The following is a 24,983-nucleotide window of genomic DNA, read 5'->3' as shown; positions in this document are numbered from 1 at the left end:
TTTAATATATGGTGGATAGTGATCGAAAAGAACTATGTAAAATAAAATAAAAAATTGAGTGGAAATTTATAAGAATTCAGTTATGCTTTCCCTGCGATGAAAGAATTTAACCTTATATAATTTAGTTTCCTTATTTAATTTAGTTTTTACTATTTTTTATATATGGTGGATAGTGATCGAAAAGAACTATGTAAAATAAAATAAAAAATTGAGTGGAAATTTAAAAGCTTGCTCGTTATTTTTTATATATGGTGGATAGTGATCGAAAAGAACTATGTAAAATAAAATAAAAAATTGAGTGGAAATTTAAAAGCTTGCTCTGGAACTTATCAGAGCCAGGTTTCGATCCTGGGACCTGTGGGTTATGGGCCCACCACGCTTCCGCTGCGCCACTCTGATTGATATTTATGTTTAGAGAAGTTTGTTATATATAATAAAAACAAAAGGTTGTTGATTTGAAGTTTCAAGAAAGGTACAAATCTGATTTTTATATAATGAAACGGAAAATACATAATATTGCCTATTGTTTTTGTTTAAGACATTTTAAAAGTGTTACAATTTAAATCCTAATATTTTTGTATTCTGTTGTAATGGATTTTAACTCCAACAAAAACTATTGAAGTTAAAAAGTAAATAAAAAAATCAGTAGAATACAGAAATCTAGCCCATGAATAAACGAATTTTGGTGGATTACATAAATCTAGCTAAGGAATAAACGAAATTTGGTGAAATACAAAAATAACTTGTACATATAGCGTTACACAATTTTTTAGAGCGAATTCTCAATATGCTTATATGAAGCATGCCCATGTTATCCATTTAGAGTGTGTTTACTTTGATAGAAAATGTTAGAAAAAATATATTTTTCATCATTTTCACATATTTTTTATGATGAATAATTTTCTCCGGTCAGGCTGAAAAATTTATTCGGGCAGCCATTTTTCACTCATTTTCTCACAAATGTTGGATAATATTATCCTATTGGGAGGGTGTGAAAATATTTTCCAACATTTCAATTTGTTTATCCATCTATTTCTAATAAAGAAAACACATGATAAAAAAAGGAGAAAAAAATAATATCACCTCACCTTTTCTTATCCATCATTTTCAAATGAAAATTTTACTACTAAAGTAAACACATCCAATATAAACAAATCTAAGTCGAGCGTAAATCGTCTTATCATAGTCTTCATAGGCTTAAAAAGATATACCTAATTTTTATACATTATGCTTAACCCAAAAAGAGAAGCCTAATATTCCATATCATATTCCCACTTAGCCATGTTTGATTGGACTTTTTTGGAGCTTGGAAAAGGATTTAATAGATTGAATCTATTATTTATTATTTAATTTGGATAATGAGTTAATCATTAAATTTATTTGAGGGAACTTAATCATTCCATTTGTTACCTCTCATAATAGAGGAGAAACAACAGAAATGGAATCCATTACTAGTAATTCATTTCTGTTATTGAACCAAACACTCAATAAAAATAACAGTTATTATTCGTTCCCTTATTTTATTTACATTCTCTTTCCATTCCTCTACTTGAATCAAACAAGCACTTAGACAATATCACAAAAATACCCAAGTTATACATTTTCGATATTTTTTTTTTGAGGGATATACATTTTCGATTTATAATAATCAACTCTTCACATAAAAAAATGTTGCCAATTAGTTCTTCACATAGATTGCACGTCATATTTTTTAGATGGCAAATTGTGATTCGTAGCATTTTCTGTGACACTGTTTAAAGGTTGAAACATTTTTTGAATAATAATATTTAAATATTTGGATAATATGATATACTATTTTATATTCTATTAATTGGTGTGAAAAAAATTAAATTTATATAAAAAATACCATGATTCGTTTTATTTACTATTTTGCATCGAAAAAGAAGTAAATTTATAAAAATAAAAAGGGCAAATTGCATGAAAATACCCCACTTTATACCAAAATCTGGTTTTTTGACAATCTTTTCAATTGTAGCAAAAATTTGAACTACCTTTCAATTTGTTGCAATTGACTTCCGGAGTAATTTTCCGGCCAACTTAATGCTGATGTGGATTCCCGTAAAGTTGATGTGGCACGCCTCGCCGGCTAATTAAACGACAAATTGCATGAAAATACCCCACTTTATACCAAAATCTGGCTTTTTGACAATCTTTTCAATTGTAGCAAAAATTTGAACTACCTTTCAATTTGTTGCAATTGACTTTCGTAGTAATTTTTCGGCCAACTTAATGTTGATGTGGATTTCCGTAAAGTTGATGTGGCATGCCTCGCCGGCTAATCAAACGACAACGTCTCTAATTACCTTAAACGATGTCGTTTTCCACGATTTTAAGCAAATTACAATTTCTAGTTTTATATATTTGTTGATTAGGGCTTCAAATGTCCTCATTTCTTCTCCCAAATTTTCTCATCTCAGTTGAAATTCTTGTTCCATAAATTTTCTAAAGAAAAAAAAACATATGAATTAAATAAAAGTATATTTTAAAGAGTACAAGATACTTGATGTGGGTATTTTTGTACATGATGAGAAGTAGCGCCTCTCCGGATTAGTCACACTATTTGAAGCCTGCAAGATGCACGGCTCTGGTTCTTTGCATCTGCAGAATTTTGGAGGTAAAGGGAAATTGTATGAGCTCAGTCGTCCCGTTTGAGAAGAAGAATCCACCAGTTCAAAGATTTTTGCTGCAAATGAGAATTTATGGAACAAGAATTTCAACTGAGATGAGAAAATTTGGGAGAAGAAATGAGGACATTTGAAGCCCTAATCGACAAATATATAAAACTAGAAATTGTAATTTGCTTAAAATCGTGGAAAACGACATCGCTTAAGGTAATTAGAGACGTTCTCGTTTGATTAGCCGGCGAGGCGTGCCACATCAATTTTACGGGAATCCACATCAGCATTAAGTTGGCCGGAAAATTACTCTAGAAGTCAATTGCAACAAATTGAAAGGTAGTTCAAATTTTTGCTACAATTAAAAAGATTGTCAAAAAACCAGATTTTGGTATAAAGTGGGGTATTTTCATGCAATTTGTCGTCCGGCGAGGCATGCCACATCAACTTTACGGGAATCCACATCAACATTAAGTTGGCCGAAAAATTACTCCGGAAGTCAATTGCAACAAATTGAAAGGTAATTCAAATTTTTGCTACAATTGAAAAGATTGTCAAAAAACCAAATTTTGGTATAAAATGAGGTATTTTCATGCAATTTGCCCAAATAAAAATAGATTGTTAAGTAAATAAGTGTATAACAGTCTCGCCTAAACAAACAAACAAAAACAACAGTTTAACATTAGGTAATGCAACTTCGTTTGATTAGTTTTAGATAATCAAAATATATCTTTTTTTTTTTGAACTATTCCAGAAGTAAATAAAAAAATTCAAAAATCACGTGACGGAGGACTTGAACCAAGGAGATCTTAGGTCTTGAACATTAATCTCCTAGCTACCGTTAAGTCAACACACGCATATAATATACAACTCATTTGTTTATAATAAAGGTGTGTTCTCATTATAATGAATAAATTTCTATTACTCTTCATTATCTCATGATAAATTTATCAACCAAAAAGAGCACGCAATAATGGAAAGAATAATGTGATGAGTTTAACATCAACACCTAAATTAAAACTAAATAAAACGATAAACGACACCAAAATTTATGTGGTTCGATCGCAAGGATCTACATCCACGGGAGGACATTCGAGTGTTTTTCACTATATTTGGAGAATTTATATTTTACAGTGTGAGCTAAGAGTAAAAATGAAAAGAGCCCCCTAATCTAATAAGCAAACTTCTATTTATATGCACTAAGGTAAACCTAAGGCCCATTAGCACAAGTAGTTGGGCCTAAGCCTCTATTACAACGATCTTCGTCTTTGGGCTGAATAAACAACACTGAGAGCTAAGGTCGAATACCTGTACTGGAAGCCAAAGTTAGCGCAGTACCAAATATGCGAAATAATAATAATAATAATAACATTAAATACTAATAATAATTAAAGAGATATTCCAGCACTGCACTGTTAAGCACAGCGCTAGTGCACAATTTAGTCCTCATCATAACAGATATTTAAGTCCATGCACTTTTACTTTATTATGCCCTTTTTATTTCATTTACATTAAAATTTTACCTTTTTTATTTCTTTTTATTTCATTTACATTAAAGTTTTACCTTTTTTATTTCATTTGCATTAAAATTTGGTCCATGTACCTTTATACGTACCAATTGGTTTAAATGTCACATATTTCTCTTCAAGGATAAAGTTTAATTTGAGGATAAGTACGAGTGCTAAATATCCACTTCTAACATGTTTGCGAGTGTGTTTGTTGATGTTCAATGTTTAGTAACCAAAAACGTATGTACCAAAACTTAAATGCGACTAATTTGTCGATTAATAATCTAGCCGTGAATAGATAATTGGTGCGTCCATAATAAATAATAATAATAATAACAAGTGGTTGTAATGTTAGTTGTACGAGAATTCCGTTAATATTAAATTACTTATCAAATTATTAATAGCACTTATATAACTATTTTAAACAACAGAATTTACCAAAGTATGACTGAACTTCAGTTTTATCTCAAGTCACTTAATTCTTATTGAATTTAAAAATAGATTAATATATACATAGAAATAACTATAGACTGTAATATTACAAAAAGTCACATTTGGGTACAAATTTGTAAAATAAATATAGTAGTAAGCTCGCGGCGCAAATGTTTTACTTTCCTGGAAAAGTTCAATTATTGGAGTCTCTCATGTGGTATTGGTAATAAGTAATGATGCTGCCATGGCTCTTTACTTTTTTAACCTTCGATACTTGTTTTTGTAAAGTGAGATATGTTTAATTGGGATGTGTTTTACTATATAGCATATTAATATCATGTTTGATTTAAAAGTAAAATATCTATAAAATATAATACCATATATTATTTGGTATGATGTATTAAGATTATATAAAGTTAATAATAATTATAATTAAGATTTATATTGCGTACTGGTATACAGAATCTCTCAAATCAGTACGTATAATATTTTCGGACTTTTAATTCATAAAGGACAATGTGTTTCGTATTACTCCTTACCAAACAAAATATTAAAGTGTCATAGATATATTATACACCCTAATCATCCGTATCAAACGAGCTTAATGTCAATAGGCATTCGCGTATGAGAAAGAGAATTAACGCTCATCGGCGGCCGATCGCGTGCATCGAAGAGGTAGAACACATCAGTTACATATAACCCAATTTTACTGTAAATAGGTAAAATTTTATAGAAATCGATCATACATCGCTGTTATTTATTTTTTACGATACTTTTTATGAATTGAGACAATTTTGGGAATCAAGCTTCAGTTATTTCTGTGTTTCTCCGATGATCATATCGATATAATGTTTCCTTGGGAGTTTAATTAGAAATGATTTTTTGTTGAATCTTTCTTCTTTTTATCATTTTCTATGCGGAATAATTAGAATTATTGCCACAAATGAGCTGAATTTAGAAAGGGGGTTGCTATAATTTTGTTGATGGTGATCGATTCGGGTCAAAATTTACACTTCTCGATGCTACTCTATTCGATTTCAAATTAGGATTGCCAATTTGCCACTAATATTACTTGTACAGTTGTACTATTAACCCAATCCAAATTGAAAAATTATTTATATCTTAAACACAATTGAAAAACTTTTGATAGTTTTACTAAAAGAGTTTCTTAGATGGTAACACAATTTATGTAATTATCATTTCTTAATTTTTTATAAAGATATATATTTGTTAAGAGTGGATGGATCAAATATAAAACTACTCCCTCCATCCCACGAATCTTCACGTATTCTTTCTTGGATCGTTCCACGAATCTTGACGCATTTCCAAATAAGGTAATAATTAGTCCAAAAATAAATGGTGTTACTTACATTTTATTTCCTATTTTATCACTTTATTACATTCTCTCTCCTACTTTATCACTTTTATGCTTTATTATCTACACACTTAAATCACTAATCTACAACTCCTTAATTCACATGCCGAAACCAAACGTGTCAAGATTCGTGGGACGGAGTGAGTACTATGTTTAAAAAGAAATAAACATTAAAAGAAATTCAGCCAATCCGATTTCAACACGTTTAGCATTCCAACTCAAATCGGAAATTTTGAACGCTACAAACCAAATGGAAATGAACGATTTTGGTTCGGTTTTTGTAGGTAGATTCAATTCAATTTTATCGAGTCAAAGTTTAGTTTGGCAAAAGTAAAAGGGCCAAAACCAAACTTGGAAGGAGGGTAAAGTGAAACTTCCCCATAAACTATGCATCTGAAATTGGAATAAATAATTTAATAAGCACCTCACAGAAAAAAAAGGAAGTTGAAAAACAACCAAGTCCAACCTCCAATGGAAACGTTTTGAGCAGAATTCAAGATTCAACAACTCCAAATCCAAAAATCTTATATTTCTGCTATTCTCATTGGTTCTTTTGCCGATTCAGATAAAATTCTTAGCAATTGCAGCTAAGATCTGGGATCCCCTTTTACCAAAATCAGCCCATTCTTGAATTTCAAGAAATCCCGCGTCAATTTTTTCATCCAAAATTTCTGTAAGTTTCGCGGTTTCCTCTCTGGGTTTTTACTGGCAATCTACATAGTTGCTTTTGAATTTTTACATTGTAGAGAGGGAGGGGTGCAGTGTTTTCGTGTGTACATGTATGCGTATTGGTAGATTGAGAAGCAGAGATGGATAGCAATTACTCGAAATTAGATGTGAAAGATGAAAATTTTCTATTGAAGACTCAAGCTTTCAGATTGATTTCACCCGATCATGAAAATGGGTATTCAAATCGACCTAATGCAAATGGTTTGGATGATGAAGATGACATTGATTTTGATGATTTACCGCTTATTTTTGGTGAAAATAAATCTGGGTCTGGGATTTATGGTGCTGTTTTCAATCTCACCACCTCTATCATTGGTGCTGGCATCATGGCCTTGCCTGCGACAATGAAAGTTTTGGGGCTATTTTTTGGTGTATTCTTGATATTTTTTATGGCTATTTTGTCTGAAATCAGTGTGGAGTTGCTAGTGAGGTTTGCTGTCCAATGTAAGGCAGCCACATATGGGGAGGTTGTTGAGGCTGCATTGGGTAGGACTGCTAGGACTTTGTCCGAAATTTGCATAATCGTTAACAATGCCGGTGTTTTGGTTGTGTATTTGATCATCATTGGGGATGTGATGTCTGGATCCCTTCATCACATGGGAGTTTTTGACCAATGGTGGGGTCATGGTTTTTGGGATCACAGGAAGATAGTGATTCTAATAGTTCTAGTGCTGTTTCTTGCACCGTTGTGTACCTTGGATAAGATTGATTCCTTGAGCACGACTTCAGCAGCTTCTGTAGCGCTTGCAATTGTTTTTGTTGTTGTCGTGTTTATTGTGGCTCTTATCAAGCTTGTTGAGGGGAAAATTGAACCCCCTAGGATGATGCCTGATTTTGGATCCAAGAAGGCGATTCTTGATCTGCTTGTGGTGATTCCCATCATGTCAAACGCTTATGTGTGCCACTTTAATGTCCAACCAATTTATAACGAGCTTGAAGGGCGCTCACCGAGTAAAATGTACCTTGTGGGAAGGATCACAGCTGCAATTTGTGTTGCTGTGTATGCTTCTACTGCTATAGCTGGCTATTTACTCTTTGGGGAGGATACTGAATCTGATGTGCTCACTAACTTCGATAAGGATCTTGGCATCCGGTTTAGCACAGCTTTGAACTACTTTGTTCGTATAGGTTATATTCTGCATTTGGTTCTTGTGTTCCCGGTCATTCATTTTTCCTTGAGGCAAACTGTGGACACATTGATTTTTGAAGGATTGAATCCTCTCTCGGAGAGCAGGAAGCGGTGTCTGGTCTTAACTTTCGTGCTCTTAGGGCTTATATATTTGGGCTCGACGATGATACCTAATATTTGGACGGCTTTTAAGTTTACGGGAGCAACAACAGCAGTCTCGTTAGGTTTCACCTTTCCACCTCTGGTTGCATTGAGGTTAAACAAAGAAGGGAACAACAGGCTAAGCATTGTCGAGAGGTTATTGTCTTGGTTCATGTTAACGTTGGCGGTTATAGTTAGTATTGTTGGAGTGGTTGGCAATATCTATGGCCTCAAGGGTGATTCTGCATAGCTCTGCTCATGGAGTTGTGCTCTAATACCGTCGAATGATTTAGAATATAGAGAACTAACATTTGTTGTATTGCCACTTTCGCCATCATAGCCAAAAAGGGATGTTCTGCTAAAGCTTGGCGTGCTTTCGTATCTCAGGACTTTGCTCGCGACCAATTCTATACTCCTTTTCCTTCCCTTATAGAGAATGAGATTTTTTTTTGGCTATTCTTGTCTGTACAATTAGATTATACAGTGCCACTAAAAAGCATCGATTTAGTGCAACTATGTATCATTACATTGAGCTCCATTTGTGTTGTATACCTCACTGGCCTTCAATTTCCAGCAATCTTGGTGATTTTTGTGTTATGACTTCTTTTTCTTCTTCTTAATGATTTGTTGCACACACACACACACACGGAGAGTGTGGTTTGTATGTGCTTATGATCTAAATTGTTGAGGATGTATGGATGTGATACTTTTGGTAGGTGTTCTTAATTTGGGTTACTATATTCTTAATTAATATGCTACTCGAGTTCGAGTTCGAGTTCGAGTTCTAGCTCGAGCTCGTCTCGTTTAAGGCTCATGCACTAACTTAATTGAAGGTTTGTAAACATGTTTGCGAGCTTAATGAGCCGAGTGCTGTCACCCTCGAGCTTGACTCGATACAATTATCGAGCTCGAAATCAGGCTCGAGTTCCACTCGTTTACTATCCAATCGAGCTCCGAACGAGCTTTTTTCAAACCAAATCTCGAATAACTTGCGAGTAGTTTTGTTCATTTACAGACCTACTATATATTATGGCTAGCATAAACTAGTTAAATAGAGAAAAACTTGATTAATTTAATTAATTTTTTAAATAATTATATCACTTTTAAATTTAAAATAAATAAATAAAATAAATAAAATTTTCTCCTATTTAACTAATTCATAGCTATTTATCGTATATCATCATTAAAAAATAAAAAATAACTTGTAGGATATGAAAATAGAGGCATGTCTTTCGCTATTGAGTATATTGATAGTGGAGAAATGATCACATGTTAAGAGTACTTACAGTGGAGAAAGGATCACACATTAAGAGATAAATTATTAAATTATATGTGAGGTGGTGTCAAAAAATAAAAAGGACATATATTTGGGTGACATATCAAAAATGAAATAAAGATTACTGTTGTATGTGATTGGATTTTGCTTTTCCCTTTTCAATAAATCTATGTAGTTATATCGTGGCTGCTAGGGATGGCAATCTACCCGCGGGTAACGAATATCCGCAAAAACCTGAACCTATTAGGGTGGGTTTGAGAGGCATTTGATATCCACGGATAATTTCGTGGATATATAGGTTATATAGGATAATTTCGGAGGAAACAATATTTTTATAGGTTATATAGTTTCAATACATTACAAAGAACTTAAGAATAAATATGTGGTAAGCTAGTTATTTTTGTGTGAAAAAATAATGACAATTGATTTTGACGTGTATTCATTGATTAATTAAAAACGTTAACAATATCTTCTCGTTATCCATTGTTGAGAATCTTCTACTCTCTCTATTTATTTATTATTTTCTCCGTCCCATTATAAATGTCACTTTCTATAATGGGATGTCTCATTACAAATGTCTCATTTCTTTTTTGACAATATATTATTTTTCTATACTTAATATTTAAATAATTTTCACTAACCCACTTTATCTACTAATTACATATTTTTTAATCTCTGTACTCAAAAGTAATAAGACATGATTTGTAATAGGATGGAAGAAGTATTATTTATAAATAATAAAAATAATTAAAAAAAATGGAGGTGTGCTTCAGCTCACCCCAGCCTATACATAGCTCCGCCACTTATAGTGTATATACCATTTTAAAGTTTTTACTCGCTAACGGTGTTTATGGTGAAAGTTTAGTTTTGGGCAGTTAGGTTTCTCAGACACTAGGAGTAATGATGTCGTTCTATTTTAATAGTTCACATTGTTTTTTGATACGTATTACAAAAATACGTATTAAAAAATATAATTTATATGTAATTATTTTTTATTCTTATTTATTATTCCATATATTATCTTCACAAATATTAAAGAAAAATATTTAATAAAAAAATATACTAATAATTAAATTTAAAAGTTGATTATATCTTGGAACATCCAATAACAAATTGACGTCTAATAAACTGGGAGAGTATACCGTTTCAAAAATCCATTTTTATATTATACCAAATTAATAATAGCACACGCCAATGTAGCATCTGCACACCAAACATTATCTATATCATAAATACAAAAGGTTTTTTCTAGTTCGTGATATTTGTCTGAAAAAACAATAATTAGAAATTAGAAGTGATGAATGCGAGATTAATAAACTAGAAATTCACCACACGAGGTATTAATTGTAATTGAATATTCAGATACATTTAATATTTTGATAATGCTGATAATTTATCATTCATTTTGCTGCATCTGCTGCTTTTTTCATAAATAATTCAATACTTCATTTCTCTTCATGGAGCTGGACCCAATTAATTACTAGAAATGGTGAAGGTTGGTTGAGCAAAGATCATAAATGAGATGAGCCTTCCACAAAATACTGACTGCATTTGCAATAATTTTGGTAAACTGAATTAGAAAAAATATAAACATACATACTCATTTAGCCATATAAATTGACTTAGTGATAATTTTAGCTTAATTTCTATTTAATAAAAATATTATTTAAGCAGCATAAATTAATTTGGTAGTAAAACATAAATTAAGAGTTGAATTTTAGGTATGAATGTATGATATTTTATACAGATTTAATAATAGAAAATTTTGAGATATTTCATGTAATCAAAACAAAACCGTTTTCAAAAAAAAAAAAAAAGAAAAGAAAGAAAAACAATGTCATTTAATGATTTGAGACACCTCAAATTTTCACGTCATTAAATTTATACGGTCGAAAATGCACTCATAATGTCCAGCTGCCAGTTGGAATTTCCAAACAAGAAATTTTGTCATTAAAAATACATCTATTGAAAGTTTATATATATTCGAACTGCCACCAACTTCCATACTTGTCTAATTATCGATTGAATATTTCCCGAACGATTTTTTATCGAAGCCAAACATAACTCACATTCTTGTTTTTTATATAATTTGTCTTTTCATCAAATCTCAGTCGAGCCCAAAAAAAAAAAAAAAACTAGTTCGTTTTTAAATAATTTATGGAATAATTTGATTAATTTTTTTAAATAACCACACTTTCCATCTAGAGAACCTACTTTCGAAGTTGGCAGATGATCACGTGATGCTTTCTTTTTTGCCAGCACAAAACTAGTCAGCATATTTAGGCCAACTATCTTGAAAATCCTTCTTCTACATGGTTAGTTATGTAAATTGTGAATTTTTTTTGGTAACTCGAGTGTCCAAGCTTCGTCTAACTAATTCATGTATGTTTAATATAATTCGTGAAAATTAATAAAATTTTCAAGTATGGGCCCACAGAGTAAGATTTTTTCTCCAAAGAATGCCTTAGGCTACACTCCTATGGGAAAAAAGTGTGAGAAACTTACCCTAATTTCTCAAAGGAACATGGCCTTAAATAGGGTAAAACTACCTTTAGTCTTTTGTCACTCTCAAGTTCAACTACCAACCCACAATAAATTTGAACCAATAACACTCTAAAATGGCATTAAAATCTTCACATTTTGCCATTTTCTTGCTCCTCTACACACATCTTTTGAATTCAAGAAGCAGAGATAAAATAGTTATACCTCTAAAGAAGAATGGACTGGTTCACTTGGTTATCAAAAACAGAGCTCGATCCTTGTGTTGTCTACGAGTACGCCCTCACCTTCACCCACAACGAGCTCGGCCAAGACGACGTAGCCTATTTCAGCCACGAGTTTCTGCAGAGCATGGGCGTCTCGATAGCCAAACACCGGTTGGAGATACTCAAGCTAGCCAGGAAGAAGAAGGGGAGGAGGAGCATATACCCGGTCTTGTGGTTCATGCTTGCAATCAAGCAAACCAAGAACTATGTGGTCAAGCACATTCAGGCGCTGCTCCATCATGATCGCTTGCCTCTTTCGGTTGTCCCAAGCAGAAACCACAGTTTGAGATGGAAGGTGTCGATGCTGCAGAGGAACAAGAGGCTGAGGGCGCCCCCGGGCAAGACAGAGTGGCCGGTGATAGGGAGTGATGGTCCTAGCTTCGTGTCTGACCCGGGGATCTTGATGCTGACAAACGGGAGTCCCATGGAGGGCTCTAGAAGCTCAGGTTCGAGTCAGAGCTCCATTTGGGTCGAGTCTGAGGCCAATGCTGAGTCGGGCCATATCACGACAGCGGAAGCCCTGGCTAACCCTTGGAACAGCAGCTTTTCAAGAACTACAATTCATTCTCCAGATAGGGATTATTGGTCGAGTAGCACAGAAGAAATCAAGTGGGATTCGATGTTCAAGAACTTGAAGCCGACGTGAATATAAGGTTACCTTTTCTATTGCAGCGCCTTAAGACTAGCTTCGGGCTTCTGAAACCGATCTTCCTCTCTTGCATTCCCATATGCTTTTCCTGTAATAAGAAAGATCCACGAAACGAGTAGAATATATATATACAACTTGTTATACTATATGTAAATCAATCTTCTCACATCAGATAATAAAGTTCTTTTTTACACATATAGCTTACTGATAGCATCTGTAAACCAATCCTTGCATATGAGTGAAAAATCATTTGACACGAGGTGTGATCTTTTTGGCAGTCGAATCAGCCTTCGACTGACATCACATCAACAATCAAAATATCGAGTATGACCAGGCAATTACACATCAGAGCAGTAAAAAGTCTGATGCTTTATAGCCCTAACAAAAGTTCAAACATGATCCTAAATCCATCAGCTATTATCTATAATTCTAGAATGGCTTCTTCTGTAATCAGTGACCGGAGCTTTGAGGCAGACGGAACGAGCCTCCAGCATAAAGCATTTGGTAAACTGGTCTTATTCTTATGGTTAGAACTATGCTCATTAAAGTTCCCAAACCACAGACCCCTGCTAAAACAAGGAATGTGAGCCGAAAGCAGCTTGGACCCATGCAAGAAGATCCTGACTGCTTAGCTGCCTCCGATTCATATACTTGACTAGCAAGCAAACTTGAGAAAACAAGTGCGCCGATAGGGTTTCCCAACTGCATAAAGTTGAAGATTATGCCAAAATCTTTCAATCCGAAAAGCTCGGAAGCAGTTGGAATCATTACACCAAATTGAGTACCAAAACAAATCCCAAGCAACGCTGTGGCAGCGTACAGAGTACCAGTCAGAGCTGAAGCGTATAGAAGAAACGATACAACCATGAGTACTTGAGCGACAGCCAAGCAGAATGTTCGAGGAATTGTCTTTGACCTGCAAAACAAAGAGCTATATTGAGAGAGAGGATGTCAAGAAAAGCAAAATGCTGACTATTTCAAAGATATTAACAAATGCTGACTATATTGAGAGAAAGGATTACTTGACCATGTCACGACTCACGAGCAGAGAAAAATATGCGTGAATTTAGAATCCATAGAATTTATCTGAAGGATTCGAACAATTCAACATATTTCCCGACTCCCATATGTTTTAGTGGAGGTAAAAAGATTTCATCAATTAATGAAATAGAATGATGATAAGGGTTTCAGCAATTCAACGTAGAAATCAAACAAAAAGTAAGAGACAGTATTTGTAGTACCTTACAAAGTGCTCAGATACAACTCCTGAACCAAGGCGACCCAAAAAGTTACAAAAGCTGAACAAACTCAATAATACTGTTGCATTGTTCACGCCAAGCGAAACTCCAATCTGTGCCAAATTATTAAGGACAGTTACACCCGAGCCAACTCCAAGAAAGTAGACAGACCACAGAAGCCAAAAGTCGGCCTTCACTACAGCTTCACGAAATTTGAAATCTTCCCCTCTCCTAGGTCTTCTTTTCTTCTTCACTGCTCCCTCACCAACAGCAAGAAGTAAATCCACTTCGGGGATATCTTCAGGCTCGTAAAAACTACCAAGATACGCTGTTGACGAGGATGGGTTCAATAGAGGATCGGTTTCATTTGTATAACCATCTCCACCAACTACATCGGTGGACAGACCAGGTTTGTTGTGATTCGAAGGGAACACTGTCATTTTTAATGGGATCGATAGAGGGGCCATTAAAAGAACAATCATTATGGCAATCAACGAAAATGAAATAGTGTTGCTAAAAGAGAACAAATCCTTCAAAATTGTCGTTGAAAGAAGATAAACGGCAAGGAAGAAACTAGCCGCTTGTGTGAAAAGAAAATGACAATGCTCGGCAGAGTCTTCCCCAGAAGTGGGAGTACAAGGCCGGATAAAGTACATCATCAGCAAACCTACAACAGGGATGCCTAGGGTTAGCAGCAGCAGTAGATTTGAAGCTGACCCGTCGAGGGCCATAGTGTAAACCTCCGTAAAAACTGCAGCACTTAAACCAACATAGCCTTTGAGTATTCCAGCAACAGCGCCCCGGCTGATAGGAAAATTCCTCATGTTTGTAACAAGAACTGCTGTCCCAAGCCATGCACTGCCATGAGTGGCAATGCACAGAGCGATCCACAACTGTCATGTTATCAATGATTAGGCGAAGTTTATACTCAAAGAATTAAATTGATTTTGTAAAAAGAATAACTGGATCATTGTAAAGGTGGAAATAATCATATAAGATTTGAAATAAAGAAAATAAATGCATCTGCGTGCATGAAGTGCAGATAACATAAGTTTTAAAACATATAAACCTTTTATCACTTTACAGTAAGTTTAACTCTAAGTCATAGCACTCAATATAAACATAGAATTTCCATCTCGATGAATTGTGCAAATAACGAACACATGCAAAGTTCAACATCATATGGAAACAGTATAGGTTCTAAAAGGATGCATTGTAAGTAGAAGAATCAAAAAAAGAAAAACATGAGCCATTTCTTTTCATTCTAGATAATTTATTAGCTTCAGTTCATCTCCAACATGAAGAACTCAACAGCTGAGCAAGCTGATTTTTTTCTTTTTTTTTTCAAACCTAAATTACTTGAAACTCTGTACAACGCAAGAATACTCACTAGAGAACACATGGAATCGAAAGAATATGGACCAATAGAAAGAGATGAAAATGCATACTTTCTTTAACTAAATTGGCCTTCAACAAATTGGAAGCCGCACCAAAAAATTCAATAACATTCTTTGTGAGACATCCTGTTTGCTATGATTCAGTAATAACATAAACATAGGCAAAACAATATATCCACATCTCCACTCAATTCAACTCAAACACTGTAATACTCACTAGAGGAACGCATATGAAATCAAAACAACATGGCAAACTAGAAGAATAAAGAAAGATGACAACGAGCCCTTAGTTTAACTGGATTGACCTTCAACAAAGTAGAAGCCACACCAACAAATTCGAGAACATTCTTTCTGTAACATACTTCCGGTTTCCTATGATTCAAGGTACACAAAACACTATGTCCACATGACCACTCAATTCAACTCAAACACATAGAATCCAACTTCCCAATAACCATCCAACGCCCCAATTCAGAACTAAAAATTATTTAAAGAACATAAGTAATATCACATAACTCATGTTAACCCCTACATGAGAATAAAAAAAATCCAGTCTTTGGCGAAAAAACGAGAACTTACAACCCAATAAGGCAGATTCTGAACACTCTGACTAACAGCGAGCCAGAGAACACCATAACCCAAGAAAGAAGCGCAGACGCCGTGGCCCAGGGCGGGAATTTGTTGCAAGCTAAACCAGGAAGAATCCCAATATTTTCTCCGATATCATTGGCCACTCCGAGAAGTGTTAGCTGCTGCTGGTTGAAGCCCAGAACTGATTTCAGTGAGGGGGAGTAGAGAGGGAAAGTGTAAGAGTTTCCGGCTGCTATTTGCACCCAAACTGATGCCCCCAAGCTCACCCATGGAGGCCGGCTGCCTTCTTTCAGCACCACCATTTTAGGGGAGAGAGAGAGAGAGAGAGAGAGAGAGAGAGAGAGAGAAAAACGTGCAGCAATTGGGGTACCGTATGACTATTTGGTGCAGGGAGCGGGGAGAGTGTCACTATAAAAGGTCCGAATGTGTGCGTTGATTCTTACAAGGATATTACGATTTGATACTTTATACTTTTTCAAATTTAATCCACCCCAAATCGGGGATATTTAAGCTAGTTAAATATACTAGTAATGCTTTTATGAGAAAAATAATTGGGAAAATTATCAAGTTACAAAATAAATACTCCATCTATCCACGAAAAAGTGCCCTACTTACCCCTTTTTTTTCACGAAAAAATGTCATGTTTATCTTTTTGTACATTCATACCTAGGGGTGTTAAAACAGGATACGGGTATCGGGTATACCCAACCCGGTTTCGATACCCGTGCGGGTTTCGGGTACCCGATACCCGCTTTTTACGGGGTGCGGGTCGGGATCGGGTATTGAAATCCCAAAAAATGCGGGTATCGGGTAACCCGAATACCCGTCCCATATTTAATTAATATATATTTTTAATATTTTATATAATTTAATAATATCTTATTATCTTAATATCCAAAAACAAAATTCAAAATCCTATTCCTAAACCCTCCTATGCTCCTACCCAGCAATACCAGCTGCTTCTCTTAATATTTTATATAATTTAATAATATCTTATTATCTTAATATTTTAATATATTGTTTTCAGTTCATTGAAGGATCATAGTTGAAATAATGTATAACTAGTAGTCTGACTTGGATGAATTTTTGTATCTTTTTGATGTAGAGCATCAAAGACGTGATAATTATGCTGAAACAATTATGTAAAACAATTTGGATTTTTGTCTCTCTTTGATGCTATTACAAATATGAAATATGTAAATCAGAAGCATTGCCGCATTGTTAAGATAAAAAGGACAAAATCAAATGCATTAAGTTAGTATAAAAAGGAAAAAAATCGCAAAGTTCATCGAAATGCGGGTATGCGGGTACCCTAATACCCGCGTCCTCGGGTATGATAATTGCACAAAAATCGGGGTCGGGTACCCGGCCCGCCCCGTTTAGACACCCCTATTCATACCCTTTGCTTTTCAATTTATTTACAACTTATGTCATTAATAAATCCACCATTTTATTTAATCTATGCAATTAACTCACTAATTAAAACTACGAAATCAACTCTCCCACGCCTAATCAATCTCATTTCCCCCAAAATTAAATTACTCTTTCTCTGAACGCAAACAAGTGGAAGAAATACACACAAACCCTCCAAATTGTATCTCCAATTGTATCTACAGCCTAATTTAATGGCTTTTGGGCTCTGTGTGTTTGTTGATTAGCTCAATGGCAAAATAAATATGTTTTGAAAATTAAATCCACTTCACGTGTGAATTCCAGTTGCCAACTAATCAATTGATTTCTCTACAATTATACAATAAAATAAAAATTAAATAGTCTTTAACATTAAAATAGACATAAAAAAACAAGAATGAATATGTTAAAAAAACACAAGAATTAAAATAGGCATAAAAATTAAATAGTCTTTAACATTAAAATCGAACTCAATAAAGAGTAGGATTGTTTAAACTCTCAACAACTAAAAGACAAGAAAATATTAACAAACTAATCAATGTCATTAGCACTACTCCTATTGAAATTTTTACCCCACTCAAAATAAATTTATTAGCTTTCTTAGTACCCGTGCCGACACCCAAATGGGGCACTTTTTCGTGGACGGAGTAGTATTAACATATTGTCATCGCGATAAAAACTCTTGTGTAGATAGATAAAAATTGACAATTTTTTTCAAGAGAAATGACAATTTAATCCACATTTTCAGCTAAGTTATACTAATAAAAAATAATATAATTTAAATTAAACAAATACATATTGTAAAGTCATATGCTACCCACTCCTCAATCTCGAATTATTTAGTTTGTCAAAGCTAACATAATTATTCTATATTGCCCACTTGAAGTTGAAGCACCCGAGTCCATGAAAAATGATTTTCTAGAAGATTTGCTAATTTCTTAGACTAAAGTTTCATGTGTGTATACATATCGATACGCTTAAGTATATACTATTTTTTTAATTCATATGATCAGTAACTTGTTTGCGAAAATCAGTCACTGGAAATTCTAATGGAGATTGGAGCCTAACGAGTTTTTTGAAAAAATTGCAAAGTTAGAATGGCAATCGACAAATTAAATAAAATAAATATAAAAATTAAATAAAATAAGGTAGGAAGATACTCAAAACTAAACTTTGAGGAGACGATTGATTTGAGTGATATGACATGATTAATAAAATAATCTATCATAATCAAGTATTTGGTTTGCATGATGGAGCTCGTGATTAATAACTCGATTCGCATTTAATCACCCAAATGAGTGATTGTTTATCAGCCCAAAATTAAGTGGATAATCGTAATTATCATTGTCTTAGATTCAAACCCTAGAATCGATTGAAGCTTGGGACGCCGTCTACCATTTACGCGCGGCATCACCCCTATAACAATTAACAAGCATAAACAACAAATGCTTGTTTAACACCTATTTAATCTTTTTTGTTTCTTTTTCGGCAATAAATTGCTTTCTATCAACTTTTGTACTAGTATAGGCACATTTTAGGTGTAAATTAATGTACCACTTTAATTATGCGGGACCATTATCTATATATCTATTTATTTATTTAATTTATATGTAAAAGTTCAGAATTTTTTTTGCGTTCAAGAGCATTTACAACTGCCAGTCAAGCTTTCGAGCTCATAGATGGGCTCCATCGGCTCTGCAGCAGTGAATCCCATCTCCCGTTGCCCAATTTTTTTTAACTATGTCGGGTTTTTTCTGTTGAACCTCTATATATATATATATATATATATAGGAAGAGGTTCTAATAAAAACATCTGTTAAAATGAGAACTAGAAACTTAATCTTGACCTTTTAAATATTAGATCTAATGGTTAGGATTTGGTCAACAAAAGAAACTGTGCATCTATTATATTTTACTGTGCACTTAAAAAATATGCAATTTATGCAATTGAAACCAACAATGCAAAATACTCAAGCAAATCTAAATTGTGCATCTATGCAATTGAAACTGTGCATCTATGCAATCGAAATTGTGCATCTGTAGTTTAATCTCAGCCCTCTATTTTATTTAAATCAATGGCTTTAAATTGGTTCCTAGTTTTCATCTTAAGAGGGGTTTTTATATTAACCCTACCCTATATATATATATATATAATCTAACGGACAATATTTTTGGGGGTTTTGGGGTTCGACCCCCCATACGTTCAACAGAAAAATCCGTTGAACATGACGTGAATAAATCATGTCCGTTAGATTAGATAAGATCAACGGATGAGATTACTTCTCTCTTCTTTCTTACATTTAGGCCTTCTTCATTGAACCTTGGCCTATATATATATATATATATATATATATATATATATATATATATTATCATGAAATGTGAGATTAATGAATAAATTAGTATATAGTGATGAATAAGGCATTATATACTGCGAAATAAAGATATTCAAAAAATTAATTAAATTTTTGTTTTCTTCAAGATTCGAACCCAAGTAAAATTTTTCTCCTTCTAGATAAATATTAGTCATAGGATACATTAAATCAACACATACGAATCAATCTAAAATCTCACCATACATGAGGGATCTCATTGGAATCATTCACTATTATTTGTGTGTGTGTGTGTATATATATATATATATCTTTAGAGAAAGGTTCAATTGAGAATGCTAAATGTGTTGATAATTGAGAATTTGTTCAAAATGTTGTGAACAAGTCATTTCATTTTGATGAACATGTCAAAAAAATTTATGAATGAGCGTTTTGGTTTGGGGTTCAAATCCTAGTGGTGACAAGATTTTTAACAAATTAAATAGATACATATGTTTATCGATCAGTTATATTATGTTCAAATAATTTATTGATTTGTTTAAATTCTCAATAAAACCTAACTCTCAATATCTTTATATATATCTATATATATATATATATATGTGTGTGTGTGTGTATGCATATTACATAATTTATTTTTAATGGAATATGTAATAATATATTTTTGTCAAAACTAATCACATATATTCATTATATGCAAATAAAATTGTTAAAAATATTAATATTGATAATATTTATGGTTCAGATCATACATGGACTTCTAAAATATTGTAACGACCCGACTTTTTATTAAGGATTATATACTTTTAATTACTGATTTAAGGATTGATCATGGTAATTAGAGTTCAGCATCCATTTATAAAATACGAACTTATATGAAATTGATAATTTATATATGTGATGATTTATTTTTTTTATTTTCAATAGATGATGCACTCAAAATAGATTTTGAGTCCATTAATTTATTGTGGAGAATTTAACACTGAAGTGTTAAATATGAATCTTTTATCGATTGTTTACTTAAGCCCATGAGTAATTTAATTTATGTTAGAAGCAAGCTTAAATGGATTTTATGCTTCAATAAGAATTAGGCTTATATGTCTTAATGTATTTAAATGAGTTTGGAACCATATTATTAATACATTAATCTCTTAGATTTTTTTTTTATGATTAAAGTTGAATAATCCTAAGCATGCTGAATCCTAAGCATGCTGAAGAAATTCTTGCTACGCATGCTGAAGAAATTCTTCAGTCATACATGCAGGCTGAAGGTATTCATACCTGTAAGTTGAAAAAAATTCCACAATCCTCATCCATCCAAACCACCCCATTTTTCTTTATAACCTACACCATTTTTCAGCCAATTCCCACCTCTCACATTCATCTACCATCTCTCTCGCAGCCAAGAAACGACACCACATCTTTCATCATTCAAGGTTTATATTTCTAATTTATATATTATCCTTCAATTGTATACATCAATTCCAGAATACCAACACATGCTCATTAACTCAGATTTACATATGCTTTGATAAATGAAGAAAATGAGTAGCAAATTCATAGATTTACAGTTACTAAATATGTACTTGTGAACTGAAGTTACAAGGAAAGAGTTAAAACTTTTATTTGAGCAATTACAGTATATGATTCTCGCACAAAAACCCTTTGTGTTGGCTGATTGCGTGTGTGAGTCGAGGTCAGGGGGAGGGCAGCCTCGGTGGCTCGTCGTCGCCGGCGGTTGACGGACGGCGACGGAGCCGCGGTTGTCTCCGATCTGCCAAGAAAGGGAAAGAGGAGTTTCAGTTTTTAATGAAATGAGAATAGGGAGATCCGGGGCTTACCTTTGTGAGACGGTGCTCGGCTCCTCACAGCGACTCACGGCGACGGCGACTCCAGGAGAGGCGGCTGCCGGATTCTTGCTGCCAACGGCAGCGGCTGACGGCGGCGCTCCTCCAGCGAGCTGCTGGCCGTCGATCGCAGGCCAGCCAGCGGCGACTCCGGGCGAGCAGCAGCAGCTCCAGGCGGCGACAGCTCGACTCCCGGCGAAGCAGCAGCAGCTCCAGCGGCTTCCAGTCGACGGTGCTCGCCGAGATCCAGTTGCAGCGGCGGCGGATCTGCCATGGAGGAGAGGCGGAGGCGACGGAGCGGCGGCGTGGTTGCGCTGTTGTGCCTTTTCAGCGGCCGAGATTGAGAGAGAGAGATAGAGGAGAAGAGGGGGGGAAGAGTTCAGGGAGAGAGGAGGAGAGGCCGCGCCGCTCGCCGGCGGAGACGGCGCCGTTGAACGGCAGCGGCGGCGGCAGATCGAAGAGAGAGAGCAGAGAGAGTAAAGAGAGAGAGCAGAGAGAGTAGGGAGAGAGAGAGCCGAGAGATAGAGTTAGAGAGAGATAAGCTTGTGTGTGTGTTGGGAGGTGTTTGTGTGTGTATATTTAGGTTAGAAAAGGGAGCCGGGTTTGGGCCGGGTTTCAGCCGGGTTTGGGCCGGGTTTGAGCCGGGTTTGGGCCGAAAATATTGGGCTCCCTCTTGGGCCGATTTAATTAAACTCTTGGGCCGATTTAATTAAATTGTTTGGGCCTTATTCAAAGAAAAACATGATAGACTTAATTTATCTAATTAATTTGGGCTTATATCTATTTAAATTATTTGAGCTCTTAATTATTAATTTAAATTGAGCTTGATTAATTTAATTATATATTGACCTTTAAATTAATTATTTAAATGGAGTTCTTTATTTCAAGTATTTATAAATGGATTATAAAATGAAATATTTCGAGTTAAACTCTCATTTAAATTAATTCTTTTCAAATGACTTATTAATATGGATTATTTGAAAATGATTAAACGATTTTAAAAAAAATAAGAAAGCATGATCTATGATGATATAATTTATCTATGTAATATTATAGGATTTGTTTTTAAATGACGGAATATTTGACTTGATGGCATAAATAGAACGAGTTATGATTAATGCGCATGTTGATGTTCGAATAAATAGTTTCGAACCTAAATGATAGTTATGTGATAATGTTTTGAGTTAAAGGTTTTGACGAGATAAGATTAATTCTTTCCAGTCCACATTAATTATTACTTGGACTCCTATTATTTATTAATAATGGGTCTCGAATTTATATTACTTGGGCTCCTACGATTTAATTGATTAAGTCCAATGAAATTTATTTATTTAACCCAATAAGAATTATTATTTTAGGCTTCTTTATTAATCCTAATTATTTTAATTAGTGATTAATATTAAAATTTACTAATTTTTAAAGGGTGATGATGGGCTCACTTATTGGGCTTCATGATTTTATTATCTTGGGCCTCATTTGTTGGGCTCTAGAAATTAATTGATGTTGGGCTTAATATTATTAATGCATTGGGCTTCGAATTTATTCTTTTGGGCTCAAATTAAATTCCTTTTGGGCCTTGATTATTTTATTTTAATTGGGCCTTCATAATTATTCTATTATATTTAATTAGAGAAGATTTTAAGACTTACTAATTATTAATTAGTAAGTGAATTAGATTATTTTAAGATGAGTAGATTATTAAAGATTAATAATCCGACCTCATAAGACGAGCCTTAATTTCTTAAATAGGATTAGCATCTCATAATTTAATTAAAGGAATATGAGTCATGCATAATCTTTTCACGCATCCTCATTTATTGAGATTTTTCGAGAATTAGAATCTTATTTTATTTTCTCGAATTAAAGGTCAAGCACCAGAGTTAGAGCTAAACCGTGAGTCTGCTATTCAGGTAGGCTTTCTACGTATAAACTAAAATTATATATTAGAATTGTTAAGACTTTATGCTTATGAATTTAAATGATATTGTCAATGCCTAAATGCTTTATGTTTTATTATTAATTGCCTATCTGATGTTAATCGAATTCGGATTCTGGATGAGACCGCAAATCCCTTCGGAATTAGTGTACACCTTGTGATCGTGAGTCATCTAGCGGGTTGGCCGATCATAGTGTCCGTAGAGGGAGGCCTCCCTCTCGGCACGAGTTACTGATATGGTGATTAATGATATAAAATACCTGCGCGGGTTATTGATGAAAGAAATGATATTATGTTTGGTAAATACGAGTCTTTAAAGGAAAACCCTCGTATTTTACTACTGTTGAAAGGCTTGACAATAAAATATTATGCATGTATGTAAATTTCGGCAAGTGTCCACTAAGTACTTTTGTACTTAGCCCTGCATGTATTTTTAAATGTGCAGGTTGAGCGGTGATCGAGGATGTAGTGTGCAAGCGGAGCTTCTGTCAATCTAGGATGAGTACCTCAGAGTAGAGTATATGTCTTCATACATATACTCAAACTATTATTATTCCGCTGCGAACACTGATTATGTTAAGATATTATGTCAAACAATATGTATTATTTAATAATGTACTAAAACTATTGAGTACCCCGTTTTGGGATAATATTATGTACGGTCCCCTTGTGGCCTTCATTGATATCTAGATATTTCGATTGATTTCCTTATACAAGTTGAGTCATCAAGAAACCGAATATGTCCCTTTCTTACTCCCGCTCCTAAATTCCCTCCCTTAGTCGCGGTTTCCCCGAATTTGCTATCCTTAGCAAGTGCGGTCGTGACAAATATTTATTTATTTATTTAACCTATATTAAGCATTTAGTGAGTGTATGTAAAAATTCTTATTCTTATCAATAGATCTATATAAAAGGAGAAGCATTGCATACAATATTTTATTGCCAAAATTTCACCATATCACTAGTTAATACTTCATTCGTCCTAATAATATTTCAATTATTACATTGAGATGTCCTATTATAATGTACCATACTTTTTTTAATAAAAAATTAACCATTTAAAATGTTATTAATAGTGGGCCCAAGTTCACTTTATATATCAACTCATTTAAAATAATCCTTGAATATCTCCCACCAATTCACTTCATATACTAACTATACTTTTCTTAATCTCCGTGTCCAAAGGTAATGAAATATTACTAATGAAACGGAGTGAGTAATTATTAACTCAATTATTAATTACATTAATGTGTATGTAGTTATATGTATTATATGTAATCAATTTGCTTAAAGAATTTCCATATTTAAGTTAATTAACCAATGTGATAAAATATTATTACGAAGTTTTAAATATACTTCCTTCATCTACAAAAAATAGTTACTTTTGACACTTTGAGATGTCCATAAAAATTAGTCAATTTTCATTTTTTACAATATCTCACAAATTATTATCCTCGATACATTTATTTATTTACAATTACCACATGATCAACTCATTTATCCACTCATAATACAATCAACTATTTTTATTTAACATGCGTCGTCTCTTTTCTATAATTAATTTTTAAAGATGGATGGAGTAGTTTTTATA

At 33.7% G+C, this 24,983-nt stretch overlaps 2 protein-coding genes, 1 long non-coding RNA gene, 1 other non-coding gene and 1 pseudogene across 4 annotated transcripts; 2 read left to right on the top strand and 3 right to left on the bottom strand.

The window, feature by feature from the left end:
- Positions 1–327: 327 nt before the first annotated feature.
- On the bottom strand, positions 328–399 carry TRNAM-CAU (transfer RNA methionine (anticodon CAU)). Its single transcript has one exon. It is a non-coding gene; the product is annotated as a tRNA-Met (tRNA).
- Positions 400–6,337: 5,938 nt separating this feature from the next.
- LOC131005092 (amino acid transporter AVT6E) lies at positions 6,338–8,547 on the top strand. The gene has a single exon (XM_057931898.1). It carries the CDS (start codon positions 6,761–6,763, stop codon positions 8,198–8,200), a length of 1,440 nt encoding a protein of 479 aa, XP_057787881.1. The 5' UTR covers positions 6,338–6,760; the 3' UTR covers positions 8,201–8,547.
- A 3,397-nt stretch (positions 8,548–11,944) lies between these two features.
- LOC131005091 (uncharacterized) lies at positions 11,945–12,835 on the top strand. Its single transcript, XM_057931897.1, has one exon. It carries the CDS (start codon positions 11,945–11,947, stop codon positions 12,635–12,637), a length of 693 nt encoding a protein of 230 aa, XP_057787880.1. The 3' UTR covers positions 12,638–12,835.
- LOC131005090 (protein NUCLEAR FUSION DEFECTIVE 4-like) lies at positions 12,782–16,259 on the bottom strand (annotated as a pseudogene).
- A 4,787-nt stretch (positions 16,260–21,046) lies between these two features.
- On the bottom strand, positions 21,047–21,766 carry LOC131005089 (uncharacterized). Its single transcript, XR_009095203.1, has 2 exons — positions 21,451–21,766; positions 21,047–21,383 (listed from the first exon to the last, which is right to left on the bottom strand). It is a non-coding gene; the product is annotated as an uncharacterized LOC131005089 (long non-coding RNA).
- Between the last annotated feature and the right edge of the window lie 3,217 nt (positions 21,767–24,983).

Source organism: Salvia miltiorrhiza, chromosome 1 (assembly GCF_028751815.1).
Source record: "Salvia miltiorrhiza cultivar Shanhuang (shh) chromosome 1, IMPLAD_Smil_shh, whole genome shotgun sequence".
NCBI classification, from domain to species: Eukaryota; Viridiplantae; Streptophyta; class Magnoliopsida; order Lamiales; family Lamiaceae; genus Salvia; species Salvia miltiorrhiza.
This window is presented reverse-complemented; position numbering and strand designations above follow the sequence as displayed.